Below are 17,088 nucleotides of genomic sequence, written 5' to 3' on the forward strand. Positions count from 1 at the left end.
GATTATAATTCTAAGAGAATTAGAACTTTACAAAACAGACTTTTAATTGGGTATCAGGGTTATTAATTTCTAAAATGTGATTTTTTTATTCCCAATGAAGGATTGCTGTGACTTTATAATGGTCTTTATTTGCTACAGAAATGCATGTAGATTGTAATGCTAGACTTGCCAAGTGTAATACAAGAAAAAAAATCAATTATGTTTGAAGCGGTTTGACCATTCCAGTACATTCAAATTCCATCCATAGTAACTGGGGTATTCAAATTCGGGCGATGATAAAGACCATTAATGGTGACCGTGGGGAAGTTAAAGCTTTTTGTAAAAACCCAGCTGGACTCTGTAAAAGTGAAGTCTGCTAACCCCAATCCCCAACCCCCACCTTGCCTGATTTAACAGTTAGGTGACTCCAATCCCACCAATCACCAATGTTGGTTAAGTTTTAACTGCCCTCTGAAATAACCCAGAGATGGAGTGTTTCCATATCCTGCAAATGATTTTTTTTAAATAAGACTTTTCAGTATTCCTCTATGTATTGATTTTATTCTGTATTAAGGCATTGCCTAACCAATGCAGATAATGGGAATGGAGCGGTAAATCATTGTCAAACAGCATAGAAATAGGTCCTTAGCCCATCGTGTCTACTGACCATCAAGTGCCTACCTACATTAATCCCATGTTCCGGCACTCAACCTGAAGAATTTATGCCATGGTGTTTCATGCACTCATATAAATAATAGTGTGAGTGTACCCATTTCACCAGCCCTCGGACAGTTTGTTCCAGATTTCAATCACCCTCTTGATGAGAACATTCTTCTTTAAATCCCCCTATGTATCTCCTACCCCTTAAAACTATGCCCTCTGGTTATAGACACCTCTGCTAAGGGGAAAAGTCTCTCACCTGAGCAATGCCTCTCATAACTTTTATATACTTCAATTGGGTCAGCCTTACCTGCTCCAAAGAAAACAAACACAGACTACCCACTCTCTGCTCGTAGTCAGACAAGCTATCCCCTTAAAATCATTGTCCCTGTCAGTGTGGTTTATTAAAAAGAGATCTCTTAATAGATTGCAGTGCAAATTGCTCCTGTCCCTCACCTTTTTTTGTTCAGTATTTTCACCATCATTTATGGTATGCTGGCCTGTAATTATCTGACCTATTCCTCCTGGGTCCTTGCATGTACTTGTACCACAATAGTTGATTAACTTTTACCTTCTAAATGTATTATCCTTTTCATACCTCCAGCAAAGTTGTCGTCTTGCTCTAATTGTCCTATGCCAGTAACACGTATTCATTCTGCTGTTGATAGGAACCGATGGATCTGTCAACTATTGAGAAAAAGCTAAGCGAGAAAAAGTACAACAGCAAATGGGCCTTTGTATCTGACTTTAGGCTCATGTTTGAGAACTGTGAGCAATACAATGGAAAAGGAAATGGTTAGTTTGATATGAAAATTGTTACTAATTCTTTTAACCAAACAATATTTACCTGTTGAAATTCAACTGCTGGATATTTGCTTTATTTTACTAAGTGCTTCTGTGAAAGGTTGACATTTTAAATCTACACTGCTTTATACCCTTAATCTGCCATGCTGGTTAGTACTCAGTGGCTGTATGAGACGTGAAATGTCAGGCATAAGAATTCTCAATAATGTGCAGTCATTTGTCCCTGAATAGACTCCTAGTGATTTGGGAACTAATTTAAATGTTAGAAAATTAGTTTGAAGCTGTGCATTCTTGCCTGAAAGGCATATATTTTTGTCGGATATAATGCAATGAAAGAAATCTTTCAACTGTTATATTACATATGCAGCAGAGCCCTGATCGCAATATTTTACGGAATAGAACCTGGGAAAATTCCATGGTTGAAATGGGTTTTGGGAATAAAGTTCAGTTATTTACTGGGTCATAAGATTGACTTGGGCAAGGAACAAATCTTCTGGATTATTATGAAGGGGTTCTATTGTAGGCTAAATTATTCTGCATTCTTGGTATCTTGTAAATAAAAAAATTATGTTCTCTTGTTCAAGAGGATGTTATTTCAGTTGTACTTTGCAAATATTTTAAAGTTCTTTTAACTTTTTAATTTCATACCTGACTTATCTGTAGAATATACCCTGATGGCCCGAGCTGTAGAGAAGTGCTTCAACAAAGCAATGATCAAGTACTTTCCAAAGGACGAAGTGGACAGTGATGATGAGTTCTCAGCTAAGGTGATGTGTGGAAAGAAAGACAAGCACAAGAGCAAACCAAGCCATTTAGCTAAGGATGAAACCAAGACTCTAACCGAAACAACTGATGATGGGCTTGGAGCACCAAAGGTCAATGGTTTCGTGAACAGTAGTCCAGCCAGTGACATTCCGCAAGTAACTGCTGAACCCAAGGAAGAGGGAAATTCTCAACAACCGATGCTTGTCCCAGTTCAAAAGCAAACCACAGAGGTGAAGGAAAGACCATTTTCTAATTGTAACTTCCTGAGTGGTATTGTATTTTGCCTCCATTATCTGTTTCATTCAGGGAGATAAGTGATTCCAATTATGCGGTTGGTGATCAAGTCCTAATGCCCTCAGTAGCTTTACAAACCAGTCAGATTTTGGGATGGCAGGGAATCAGGCATTTTGTTCAATAATTTCTTGGTCTGAGATTGAGGAATAATTGTGGTCTTTCAGTTTTATTCATAGCTCTAAAATATACTAATAGAAGGATATGGGCTGGGGTATGGAATACAAGAGCATGGAGTCATGTACAACTTTATAGAACTTTGATTAGTTCCCTTTTTCTTGCCATTTCCTCCTCCCAGCTGGAGTGCTACTTTTATTTAGGTCCCGACGTACAGATGCCGACCAGGCCTCCTGCTATGGAAGTTGAATTTGATGCAGTAAATTCAAGACTTCATGGAATCCTATGGGAGAGGAGGTTGTTCTATGCTGATGGACTGTCAGTTTATCCCCACTCCACAGATTGGTCTCCTAGTATATGCCTAGATGCCCGTTTTAAATGTACGGAATCTGATTCCACCAAATTTTTAAGTAGTTTGTCTGGATTGCAATAATTTATTCTGGTGTGCTACAACGAGAGGCTTGTATTAAATCCACATTCTGTTTGTTAGAACGGAACACCTGTACTCATATTTTTGACATTGAATACAGTTATTATCAAAGGGTATGTGACAGAAAATAGTGGTGATGTTGATAGCAAGGAGGATTGTCTTAAGTTACAGAATGATATTGATCAGCTGGTCAATTGGCAGGAGCAATGGCAGATGGAATTTAATCCCAATAAGTGCCGGGTGATGCATTTTGCAAGGTCTAATATGGGTAGGACATACACAATGAATGATGAGGCCCTAGGGAGTATTGAGGAACAGGGCAACCTTGGTTTCCTGGTCTGTAAGTAAATAAAGTAGTGAAGGAAGCATACAGGATGCGAGTCTTCATTCACCAGGGCATAGAATGCAAGGGCATGGAGGTCATATACAACTTTGAGTTCACAGCTGGAGTACTGAGTGCAGTTCTGGTGCCACACTGTAGGAAGTGCATGAATGCACAGGAGAGGGTGCAGAGGAGATTTACCAGAATGTTGCTTGGGATGGAACGTTTTCAGTTATGAGGAGTGATTAGATAGGCCAGGCTTGGTTTGCTTTTCTTGGAGCAGAGGAGGCTGAGGGACCTGATAGAGGTATACAAGATTGAGAAGCACGGATAGGGTGGTTAGTAAGAAACTATATCCCATGATGGAAATATCCAATTCAGAAGGTATAGGTTTAAGGTGAGGAGTAAGAGGGTTAAAGAGAATCTGAACAAAAACAGTTTTCATCCTGACGATGGCTGTAATCTGGAGCATGTTGCCTGAGAGGGCACTCTCAACATTTACAAAGTATCTGATCAGCTGCAGAAGGCTACAAACCAAGTATTGGGATTAGTATTAATGGGTAATTAATGGTCAGTGTGGATGTGTTGGGCTGAAGGGTCTCTTTCTGTGCTGTGACTTTAATGTTAAACGGTTGTCGGGAGATGAACTGTGGCCTAACTTCCCACTTGTTTCTCCTTTTATTGTCCCTTTTGCTTTATTTCGTTCAAGTAATTGGTTGCTTCATAGCCTGATTTTCCCAGGAACATTCAATCTGCATTTTATTAAGCTGCTGAGTGGGTTCTTGTGCATGAGTGGGTCTTTACTGCTTCAGTTCATTTTCTACACATCTTCAGTCTGCTCTTGCAAAGCTCTCCACTGGGTCTCTCATCCAGCTACAGCATAGATGTTGCTTTTGATGGTAGAACACAGTATTTATCACACTTCAGTATTAAGACAAGGCGTTTAATTCTTGAATCACCTATGTGAAACATTGTGAACTCTCATCAATAGGACCAGACAAAATTTGATTACAAACCAAAATTTGTGGAGAAAATGCATAGCCATCCATGTAGTTTGAAACATTTTGTCATTTAAAAAGAACTAGGATGTTTGGAAAATATCAGTGGTGGGCAAATTAGTGGAGAAGGTTCTTAGAGACAAGATCTATGGGCATTTGGAGAAGCATAGGCTGATTAGGGACAGTCAGCATGGCTTTGAGAGGGGCAGGTTGTGCCTCACAAGCCTGACTGAATTCTTTGAGGATGTGACAAAGCACATTGATAAAGGTAGAGCAGTGGATGTGGTGTACATGGATTTTAGTAAGGCGTTTGACAAGGTTCCTCATGGAAGGCTCATTCAGAAAGCCAGGAGGCACGGGATCCAGGGAAACTTGGCTGTGTGGATTCAGAATTGGCTCGCCCATAGAAGACGGTGATGGTAGATGGAGCATATTCTGCCTGGAGGTCGGTGACCAGCGGTGTTCCGCAGCGATCTGTTCTGGGATCCCTGCTTCTTGATTTTTATAAATGACTTGGATGAGGATATGAAAGAGTAGGTTAGTAAGCTTGCTGATGACACGAAGGTTGGTGGTGTTGTGGATGGTGTAGAAGGTTGCTGTAGGTTACAACAGGACATTGATAGAATGCAGAGCTGGGCTGAGGAGTGGCAGATGGAGTTCAACTTGTAAAAGGATGGAGTGTAACACTTTGGAAGATCGAATTTTGAAGGTAGAGTACAAGGTTAATGGCAGGACTTTTAGTAGTGTGGAGGAACAGGGGGTCCATGTCCATAGATCCCTCAAGGTCGCCATGCAGGTTGACAGGTTTGTTAAGAAGGCATATGGTGTGTTGGCCTTCATTAGTCGGGGTATTGAGTTCAAGAGCCACGAGGCAATGTTGCAGCTCTATAAAACTCTGGTTAGACCACACTTGGAGTATTGTGTTCAGTTCTGGTCACCTCATTTATAGGAAGGATGTGGAAGCTTTGGAGAGGGTGCAGAGGAGATTTACCATGATGCTGCCTGGATTGGAGAGCATGTCCTATGAGAATAGGTTGAGTGAGCTAGGGCTTTTCTTTTTAGGGAGGAGGATGAGAGGTGACTTGATAGAGGTGTACAGGATGATAAGAGGCATTGATCGAGTGGACAGACAGACTTTTCCAGGGTGCAAATGGCTAACATGAAGGGGCATAATTTTAACGTGATTGGAGGAAGGTATAAAGGGGATATCAGGTAAGTTTTTTTTTACACAGTGGTGGGTGCGTGGAACGCACTGCCGGCAGAGGTTGTGGGGGCAGATACATTGGGGTCATTTAAGAAACTCTTAGCCACGTGAATGATAGAAAAATGGATTGCTGTGTGGGAGGGAAGGGTTAGATATTAGCAGGATAAAATGTCAGCACAACATCGTGGGCTAAAAGGCCTGTACTGTGCTGTGATGTTCTATGTAAATGGCACATTCTAGGGAAAATGGACATTCTAAGGATACCTGCATAGATTAATGTGATAATTGTGTCACTTAGTTTTAAGTCCAAAATGAAGACAACATAGAAGTGAATCAGTTGTGTTGTGTATTGTCAACACAATGAATAGAATGGTATCACATTATTGAAGTTTGGCTGGAAACTGAACAAGACCATGAAAGTAGGGGAGCATTTTCTTGCACTTCAGTTTATCACTTGTGGTTTTGATTCTACCTGTAAATGCTGAATCATGCTCTTCTCTCACCTACAGCAACATCCGGTCAGTGGTTCAGTCACAAGTTCTGATGTTGTTCCTCAGCTTCCAGCTCCTGGTGCATCAGGGCGGATCGTTATGGAACCGATACGCAAAAGGTTTCAGCAGCAATACCGGATGCAGGTATTCTAAAGTATTATTAAAATCATCCTGCTGATTTACAAAGCCTTCAAACAAACAAACAAATCTGTGGAATAACATTTTTCATTTGAACTAATTCAATGCATTTTGTCAAACTAATGCAATTCTTTTTTGAGAACTGTCGCAATCAAATGGCATCATTGCAGTCCCAAAGAGTTTAGTGGACTCTTTAAAATTAAGTCACTGGTATGTGGAGTACTGATATCGTAGGATGCATAAATATCACTTTGCACACTATCTGCTGTTTCACCTTGGGATTTAATTTTGTCCCTTTTCACATGCAGGAGTATGGGAAATTGCAAACAAGTTTCTTGTGTTTGCGGTGCTACAGAGCAGCTCATATTTGGATGGTAGCTGCCAATATTTCTTGGAAACGTGATAAATGAAAGATTCATGCAGTCTCAGTAGGAGGTGCTCTTTTGATGTTTGTACTGAGACTCTCTATTAAGGCAGAGTAATGGAAGTTTTACTTCTATCCCTTCAACCAAAGTAAATCTGGAGGGTGTTCGATTCCTGAATGCTAACATTTCAGTGAGTGTGAGTTTTCCAGCAAACAGACTCTAATTGTTATAACAACATGGGATGGTCATTCGGTCCATGCTTGTTCCCAGGGGAGAATTATCCCCTACAGTGTTTTCTCCCTCTACACTTGCCCATCAACCCCTTTTTAATTTCTTTTGCCATTAACCTACAGTGTGGGGTAATTTACAGTTGCCAATTTAACCACACAGAAGGAAACCCACAAATTCACCAAGAGAACTCTGCACTGACAGCACCCAAGGTTGGGCTCCAACTGGGATCCCTGAAGCTCTGCTGCCTTTGGTTTGGTACAAATATACTGCATTAAACTATTAAAATCTGCTGAAGAGGGCTGAATTTCTTTGGAGATTTGATTGTGCTTGTTTCTTATTTAAAAAGCTTTTTTTTTCTTTCCTTTTAGCAACTAATGTTGATGAATGGAGCAGGGGCCTCTGATTCAGCTGGTTCCAATTCGGCAAGTTTACAGACACCCAGCCTTTCATCTAGTGGTCACGGAATGGTACCACCCCACACTGAGGTGCCTACCAGCTCTACTGAAGCTCAAGCAGCAATACACTCCTCCATATGTAGACCAAATAGGCCTCCAAGTCAGGGTTTTTCACAGACTGAGGCAGAAACTCCTAGTTCCCATTCAACCACAACTATCCCATCAACACACGGAACTGGAGGAACAACTGTACTGCCAATTACATCAAGTAGAGATTGCCATGAACCAATGGATTTAAATCAAACTAGAGAGCCAGAATGGCCTGAATATTTGTACAGTTCCAATCAACACTCTGAACATAAACTACCAACAGCAAAATCTAATCCTGTATCATCTCAGGGAGTGTCAGTGGAACGCACAGAACTTAATATGCAGGGTCATCCGTCGACATCGAACAATTCAATACTTGGATCTGGAAGTCCTGTCAAAAGAGAGACTCCACCCAACACTTATGGAATTTCTGTAAAATTCAGTGAACCACTCCCAGTTAAACCTCAGATGCAAACTTCTGTTTTTAACACTCCTTCCTGCAGTCCTCCTGACCAAACTTCTCAAAGACCACCTTTTCAAGGTAACTAATTTTCATAGAATGTTGTGAGAATTGACCTTATCATAAAACATGAAGCTCTGATCATTAAATGTTTCCAGATCTGTGCTTCAGCTGACAAAATATAATGAAGTTATTTGGTGTTGAAGCATGGTATAAATATCTGAAGCCAAAGAGCAGGGATAAGATGGCCTTCTGTCATGTTCCCCCAGGCTTCTGTTCAGCTCTCCCAGAGCATCCCCACCTATCTGATCTTTAAGTTGGCAGAGTGGAGGCTGCAGCATTTCCTGGGTGGATTGAGGGGATTGTGTGACAAGCAAGTCTTGTGCAATACCTGGCACCACCTCATGGCTGGGATCAGCTGAAATATCCACGTCATTTGCAACTTTACCCAATCTTTGTGGGAAAAGCACAGTGGACAACTTGAGCTGAGTGAGAAAATTCAGCTTCTAATTCCCTTGTTTTAGACTTGTCAATATCTGAAAGATGCAGTCCAGCAGCTACTTGTAAACCTAGCAATTCATTAGTTGAATGAGTGCAGTTAGTAGCTTAGGTATCTGATGAAAGCTTGGTAATAATGTTTATGCTGAAGCCTGTACTTTCTCTCCTTAAGAAAACAACTTTAAAGACCTTTTCCCAAAAACAGAACCATGCTTAAAATAGGAGATTTGTGTGCCAACTTCACTAACTACATTGCAAGTACAGTATAGAAGGCCATTTGTCACAAAAGATCAACACTTGGTGTTTGTTCTATTCCAGTCTTCATTGACCTGACTCTCTAATCCTATCAATGTGACTTCCTGTTCCTAAATAAAAGGTGCAAGGGAATGCTACTTGGACTGGAGGGCTTTGGCTATAAGGAGAGGCTGGACAGGCTTTCTCCCTGGAGTATAGAAGGCTGAGGGGTGACCTTGTAGAGGTGTATAAAATCACGAGGGGCATGTATAAGGTAAATAGCCAAATTCTTTTTCCCAAGTTAGGGGAGTCCAAAACTAGAGGGCATGGGTTTAAACTGAGAGGGGAAAGACTTAAAAGGGGCCTGAGGGCAAATCTTTCACAGAGGGTGTTGAGTATATGGAACGAGCTGCCAGAGGAAGTGGTAGAGGCAGATACAATTATGACGTTTAACAGGCATTTGGACAGTAATGTGGATAGGGAAGGTTTAGACGGATATGGGCCAAACACAAGCATATGGGACTAGCCCAGTTAGGCAACTTGGTCGGCATTGACAATGGGCCAAAGGGCCTATTCCTGTTCTCTGTAGCCCTATGACTCTCTGGTGGCAAGTTCATCATTATTGCCAAGCTTCTCCAGAATTTCCAACTGAATTAAACCATAAGATATAGGAGCAGAATTAGGCCATTCAGCAAATTGAGTCTGCTCTGCCATTCTATCAACCCCATTCACCTGCCTTTCCCCCATAACCCTTAACCACCACCACCCCCCCCCCCCCCCCCCCCCCTTACCAATCCAGAACCTATCAATCTCTGCCTTAAATACACCCAATGACTTGGCCTCTGTGGCAATAAATTGTTTGGATTCACCACCCTCTGAAGAAATTCCTTCTCATCTCAGTTTTAAAGGGATGTCCCTTTTACTGAGGCTGTGCCCTCTGGTCCTAGACTCCTACTACTGGAAACATCCTCTCCACGTCCACTCTGTCCAGGCCTTCCAGTATCTGGTAGGTTCCAGTGAAATTTCCCCTTGTCCTTCTGAACTCCATCGAGTGCGGGCCCGGAGATATCAAATGCTCCTGCCATTGTTAAACCTTTAATTCCTTAGATCATTCTTATGAACCTTCTCTGGGGCCAGTACATCTTTCCTTAGATATGCGGCCTAAAACTGCTCTCAATATTCCAAATGTGGTCTGACCAATGCCTTATAAAGCCTTAGCAGTACATCCTTGCAATTATGTTATAATCCAAAATGAATATTAGAGAATATCTTCAGTTTATAGACTCTGGTTTTGGATTCCCTGACAAGTGGAAAGAAGCATCTTTAGCTTTATATTAGATAAATGGAATACAAAGCTAGATGGCTGCACTAAGCTATAAATCACTTGTTAGGCCTCCCATGGAGAATAATGTTCAGGTTTGAGCAATGCCTATGGGAAAGATTTCAAGATTTTAAGAGGGTGCAGAAATTACTTACTGGAATAGTGTCTACAATGAATAACTTCAGTTATATGGAAATACTGAGCTTTTCTGCTTAGACCAGAGAAACTGGGCATATTGCAGGTGTTTAATGAGCTATTTTGATTAAGTAAACACTCTTCAGTGGTAGAGGAAACAGTAACTGGAGGAAATGGGTTTAAATAATTGGCAGTAGAGTCCAAAGTGATGTAAGGAATTTTTTTTTCTTTTCCCCTGTTGATAATTTGGATTAGACTGGGTGAGAGGCTTTTCAGTTGCAATTTGTATATAGAATTGCAGCAAAAAGATTTGCAGGACAGCAGAGATGTAGGGAGAATTGGTTCTCCAAAAAGCCAGTGTTATATCATTCTGATTCTGTACTCTCTAAACCATTTAGCTCTTTCAAAAACTTAAAGATCTGAGTCCAGTCACCTTTTAAACCTTTGCCATTCTAGAGAAAAGAGCTCCAGCTGGTTCACTCTTTATCAAACAGTATAATCTCACGTGAATATCATTCTTGTAAATTTGGGTAGGAATAGGAGTGTCAGTATTAAGGTATTCCTTCCTTGCCATTGTTTTTCCTGGCCAAATGAAAGAACAATTAGCTTAGTGGCTAAGCACACTGCTGGAATTTCCCACTTCAATTCAAAATCTTTACTAAGGTTATTTAATTTGGGGTACAACTTGTAACATTTAGAGTTGGCCCTACCCAGACTTCCTGGACATGGACTATGGCATCACCAGAAGATGATGCAGTTTGGTCCTTGATGGTTGAGGTTACTGGCACTTGCTCTGTAAGATCACAAATGGAGAAAGAGTTGTATGCTGATGAATGCCAGGGATGATTCTTCATTATTAAAATGTTTTGAGTCTCTGCACTTTTTATGCATTTTGCACGCACTTTGAGAGAAAATGCACGTCAGTACAGATCAGATGAGTGTTGTAAATTTTCATTAATGTACATATGTTTTAAAATAACTTGAAACTGACATCTATCTGGAGCCTCAGCATTTACAAATTACACCTTTTTGCCACTCTATCTTCTCCCTAATAACATGAGCTATTTGCTTTTACGAAAATTAAATCTTTGTGTTAATTTATAGGATGGAACAATGGAATAGTTGAGGAAATGAGCAGCAAGTTATAGTGGACCAGTGACTAAAATAATTTTCAAAGTGATTTTCAAGTTCCACGATATTGAGCTGAGGCACTTGAGAACATTATCACTGAGGATGGGTGGGAACACATGAATGTCCAAAAGACCAGAACTCGATAGATGGAGTCCACCAACAAATTTCAAGACAAGTCAGTATTCCAATAAGGAAAGGGGCAGTGAGAGTGAATGGGAGACTTGTTATCAGAATTTAGAAGTATATGGTTAAGAATTTTATTGATAGGAGTTAGAATAGCATCAGAGACTGAAGTACCTTGGTGCAGGATGGGCTGTTGAGTTTGGATCTCAGCTTGGGGTTGAACACATGATTTTGTATGATTTGCTTCAGCCTGAATGGCGTGGTAGTCAGATATAGAAACATAGAAAAACTACAGCACAATTCAGGCCCTTCAGCCCACAAAGCTGTGCTGAACATGTCCCTACCTTAGAAATTACTAGGCTTACCCATAGCCCTCTATTTTTCTCATCTCCATGTACCTATCCAAAAGTCTCTTAAAAGACCCTATCGTATCCGCCTCCACCACCGTTGCTGGCAGCCCAGTCCACCCACTCACCACTCTGAGTAAAAAAAAACTTACCCCTGACATCTCCTCTGTACCTATTCCCCAGCACCTTAAACCTATGTATGTATAATAAATATATATCTATAAACCATCAATAACATTGTCCAGCAGAAAAATTATGGCTTTAACAATTCAGGCAACCAATGTGTGTAAGATTAAAAGGAATTAGTTCTACCAGTAGATTAGCAGGGACTGGTACTGCATGGTATAACTAGATCTATAAGGCCAAGTTCATTAACACATGATGCACCCAAGTCTGTGGTGCTTGGAATTGAAGGGTGGAGGATAAAGCTAAAAAAAACACTGGAGGCTGGATGGTAATGGTGGTTATGTTGGGACAAGGATATCAATGAATGAGGTGATTGAGAGTTCCAGGCCCCAGTTGTAAAGGAAACAAGCTGATTTATCCAAGCCTGTTGAGTGAAATCATGTGCACGTCTGCAATAAAATGTTTGAGACTGGTGCTTATAGCAGCACGTGTGCATCAATGAGTTATTGCCACTGTTCCATGAATTATTACAGGCTATTGTGCAGGCATAATAGCTTCCAGGCTATTTAAACAAAAAACTTGCCTCAAATCTTTTTTAAACTTTCCCCCTTTCACCTTAAAACTATTTCCTCTGGTATTTGACATTTCCACCCTGGGAAAAAGACCTCTATTTACCCTGCCTATGTCTCTTGTCATTTTGTATACTTCTATCAGCCTCTGATGATCCAGAGAAAACAATCCAAGTTTGTTCAACCTCTACTTGTAGTGAACACTCTCCAATCCAGGCAACATTCTAGTGAACCTCTTCTGCACCCTCCCCAAAGCCTCCACATCCTTCCTGTAATGCTGCAACACAATACTTCAAACGTGGCCGAACCAAACCTTTATGTAGCTCCAACGTGACTTCCTGACTTTTATAATCAAAACACTCTGATCAATGAAGGCAAGGATAACCATGAGACATAGAATTAGGCCATTTGGCCCATCGATCTGCTCTGTCTTTCGATCATGGCTCATATATTTTCCCTCTCAACCCCATTCTCCTGCCTTCTCCCTGTAATCTTTGATGCCCTTACTAATCAAGAACCTATCAACCTCTGCTTTAAATATACCCAATGACTTGGCCTCCACAGCCGTCTGTGGCAATGTATAACCACAGATTCACCATCCTCTGTCTGAAGATATTTCATCCCCATCTCAGTTCTAAAGGGATGTCCTTTTATTCTCAGGTAGTGCCCTCTGACCCTCGACTCTCCCACTACTGGAAACATCCTCCCCACAAAGGATGCCTTATGCCACCTTTACCACCCTATCTACCTGTATTGCCACTTTCAGGGAGCTGTGGACTTGCACCCCAAGATTCCTCTGTACATCGTGCTCATAAGGGTCCTGCCATTTACTGTATACTTTCCTTTTTAACCTCAAGTGCAACACCTCTCATGTCTGAATTAAATTCTATTTGCCATTTCTCTGCCCACATTTCTAGCTGGTCTATATTCTGCTGGATCCTTTGACAACTTTCCTTACTATCCACAACTCCCATTTTCATGTCATCTGCAGACTTACTAATCAGACCTCCTGCATTTTAATTCAAATCATGAACATGCATCACAAACAGCAGAGGTCCCAGCACTGATCTTTGTTGAACACCAATGGTCACAGACCTCCTGTCAGAATAACACCCATCCACCGCTACCCTCTGTCTTGGCTAAGCCAAATTTGAATCCAATCTATTAAGTCTCCATGGATCCCATGTGCCTTGATGTTCGGGATCAGCCTACCATGAGGGATCTTGTTGAGAGATTTAAGTTCATGTACACAATATTCACTGCCCTACCCTCATCAATCATCATTGTCACCACCTCAAAGACTCAATTAAGTTTGTAAGACATGACCTGTCCTGCACAATGCTATGCTGACTGTCCCTAATGAATCTATGGTTTTCCAGATGTGAGTAGATCCTATCCCAAAGACTTCTCCAATAATTTCCCTACCAGTGATGCAAGGCTCACTGGCCTATGATTTCCTGGTTTCTCTCTAGTGCCCTTTTTTTAAAAAAAAGGATAATATTGGCTGTTCGAAAGGATAAGATATCTTTATTAGTCACATGTATATTGGAACACAGTGAAATGCATCTTTGTATCGAGTGTTCAAGTGTCGCCACGCTTCCAGCGCCAACATAGCATGCCCACAACTTCATGGGAGTGGCAGGCAACCGGAAGCTCAGGTTTACTCCTGCAGACTGAGTGGAGGGGCTGTGGAAAGCAACCACTCAATCTGCATTTGGTTTCTCCAGTGCAGAAATGTGAACTCTAAATGCTGTACATTAGATTGGAAGGAGTGCAAGTGAAACACTGCTCCACCTGTAAAGACTATTTGAGTCACAGATAATGAGAAGGGAAGAGGTGAAAGTACAGGTGTTGCACCTCCTACAGATGTACAGGAAAGTGCAACACAAGGGGGACTGGTAGATGAGTGGACCAGGAGGTCACAAAGGGCCTAATTCTGTTGAAATACTGAAAGGGGAGGGGTATGTGTATCTGGTGGTGGAATCTTGTTGGAGCCAGAAGACATTTGCCTAGCATTTTCTTTATTTTAGATTGTTTTAATCTGTTTTCATTTGGATTTCCAGCATCTACAGTTTTTTAAATTGATTCTTTAAGATAATGTAGATTAATGAGTGAAGTAACAGAAGGATTTATAGTTGTAAAAGCACAACACTGGGAAAATTAGAGGGGTTAGAATGTGGGATAAGATACAGAGGTGGGAAAAAATTTTGTCACAGAAATGGCTCCAGACAGTATGTGGCTTAACTGTTTAGGCAAAAACTGTCAAGATTTGATTGGATGTGGGGGGAGGAGAAGCAAATGGGCAATGGAAATACATTGGGCAATTAGGATTAGGACTATTTTCTTGTCTGAAGATTATAATGTGTTTTTTAGGTTCCATTTTAAAAAAACAGGCAGTTGTTTTAAACTTTAGTTGTTCTAAAACTTTCATGTGCTTCGTTTTCCTTTCTGACTAAATTTGCAGCAGCTCTTGTCATCCAGGGTTCTTGAACCTTGCCCATCCTTTCCTTACCTTCCTCACAGGAACATATTGATCCTGAATTTTGACCTTCTGGCTTTAAACGACTCCCACATGTTCAAAGTACATGTATACGCAGGTGCAATGTAAAACTTAATTGCAGCAGCATCACAGGCATATAGCATCAGATAAGCAGCATTCAAAAGAAAAACTGAAATTGAACATAAATTATACACACTTACAGGAAAGACCACAATTAGAACAAAAAAAAAGTCCATTGTAGTAGGAAGTGGTCATAGTGTTGCTAAACTGTAGTGATTAGGGTTGTGCTAGTTGGTTCAAGAACCAGATGGTTGAAGGGAAATATCTGGTGGTGTGGGACTTCAGGCTTCTATACCTCCTGCCCGATGGTAGCTGTGAGAAGATGACGTGGTGGGGATATTTGGATGTTGCCTTCTTGAGGCATATTCATTCGATACGGATTTATTCCATAACAGCTACTCCCAATCTCCACTCCTCAGCTCCTGTCTAATACTGTTGTAATTAACCTTTCCTCAATTTAGCATGACATCCAGTCTTATCTTTGTCCATAACTATCTGAAAACTTGCTGAGTTGTGATCACGGTTTCCAAAATGCTCTTCCACTGAAACTTTGATAACCTAGCCAGGCTCATTTCCCAGTACAAGGTCCAGTACAGCCCCTTCATTAGTTGGACTATCTACATACTGTGTCAAGGAACTCTCCCGGATGCACCTAACATTCTACCCCATCTGAGCTTCTGGCACTAAGGGAGCCCCAGCCAACATCAGGGAAATTAAAGTCAGCCACTACAACTACCCTGTAGCTTTTACATCTATCCATAATCTGCTGACATATCCGTCGACCCCATCATAATGATTGCACCTTTCTTGTTCCTGAGCTTCTGCCCATATTGCTTCATTGGATGTGCCTTCCAGGATGTCCCCTCTAAATGCTGCTGTGACATTCTCCCTGATCATTTACATCCTTCTCTATTGCTTCTGAAACATCTGAATCCCAGAATGTTGAGCTGCCAGTCCTGCCCTTCTTTCAATTAAGTCTCTGTAATGAGGACAACAACATGGTTCCATTTACTAATCCTGGCTCTAAGTTCATCTGCTTTGCCCATAATAGTCCTTGCATTGATATAAATACACTTCAGCCCATCAGCCCCGCTGTGCTCATTAACCTGGTGCTGCCTGTCCTTCCTTTTAACCTTTCTTGACTTAACCTCTACCTTTCCCTCAATTCCTCCACTTGCTGACCTGCTGCTCCAGTTCCCATCCCCCTGCCACGCTAGTTTAAACCCTCCAGAGTAGCACTGGCAAATCTCCCTGCATTGATGTCCGTCCAGTTTAGGTGCACCCCATCCTTGTGCAGGTCCCACCTGCCCTTTAAGAGTGCCCAATGATCCATGTACCTGAGGCCCTCCCTCCTGCAACAAATCCTGAGCCAAGCACTTAACTGTGCTATCTTCCTAGTTCTTACCTCACTAGCATGTGGCATGGGGAGTAATCCTGAGATTACAACGCCAGAGGTCCTGTTTTTAACTTTCTACCTAACTCCCCAAATTCTCTTTGCAGGACCATGTCACTCTTCCTGTCTATGTTGTTAGTATCAATATGCACCCGGCTGCTGGTGCTCGCTTCTCAGACTGTCCTGTGCCTGCTCCAAGACATCCTTGAACCTGGCATCAGGGAGGCAACAGACTATCTTGAGTCTTGCTCTCAGCCACAGAAACTCCTTTGTGCCTCTGACTAAAGAGTCCCATATCACTAATGCTTGTCTAGATTTTGCCCTACCCTGCTGTACATAGCCAGTCATGATGCTACTGATATGGCTGCTGCTGTCGCCTGAAAGGTTATTTCCACCCCCCACCCCCCGTCTCCAAAATGTTATACTTGTTTGAGAGAGGCACAGCCCCAGGAGAATGCTGCCCCTCCTGGCAATCACCCAGCCATCTGGTTGACCTTTAGTGTAGCCACCTTCCCTGGTAGCAAGTTCCTTAAGTGTTTGATGGAGAATCACACATCTGACCTGAAACTTTCAAACCTGTATATGTTAGCATTTCTTTTTTACTGTAGACAGAGTTAAGAGCCATAGGCTTTTGACGATTAGAAAACTTGAAGACTAAAGTAAATACATTGTTGTTCAGGATGCATAGGGATCTCAAAAGAACATTTTGAAAACACTTGGGCACATCCCATTGTCAGCTTTAAAGAATTATGATTACAAGAAATGGTTCATTATTCTTATTGGGGTCAGCATATATCCTATCTGTAATTAATTGGAATAGAAGTCAACATACAAATTATCCAGTGTATAAGTCACTGTTCCCTTTTGGACAATTAGTTTTAGGAAAGGCATTTCTTGGATTTAAAATTTTA

General features: G+C 41.4%; 1 protein-coding gene across 2 annotated transcripts in view; it reads left to right on the plus strand.

Moving 5' to 3' along the window:
* The window catches only part of LOC127577907 (chromatin remodeling regulator CECR2-like), a 75,065-nt gene that overhangs the window by 48,361 nt on the left and 9,616 nt on the right, over positions 1–17,088 (plus strand). For both annotated transcript variants that reach the window (XM_052029556.1, XM_052029557.1), the window contains exons 13-16: positions 1,308–1,434; positions 2,107–2,438; positions 6,080–6,205; positions 7,164–7,821. In XM_052029556.1, coding sequence (XP_051885516.1) covers positions 1,308–1,434; positions 2,107–2,438; positions 6,080–6,205; positions 7,164–7,821 — 1,243 coding nt within the window. The remainder of the gene's footprint in view (positions 1–1,307; positions 1,435–2,106; positions 2,439–6,079; positions 6,206–7,163; positions 7,822–17,088) is intronic.

Source organism: Pristis pectinata, chromosome 14, assembly GCF_009764475.1.
Source record: "Pristis pectinata isolate sPriPec2 chromosome 14, sPriPec2.1.pri, whole genome shotgun sequence".
Classification (NCBI taxonomy): domain Eukaryota; kingdom Metazoa; phylum Chordata; class Chondrichthyes; order Rhinopristiformes; family Pristidae; genus Pristis; species Pristis pectinata.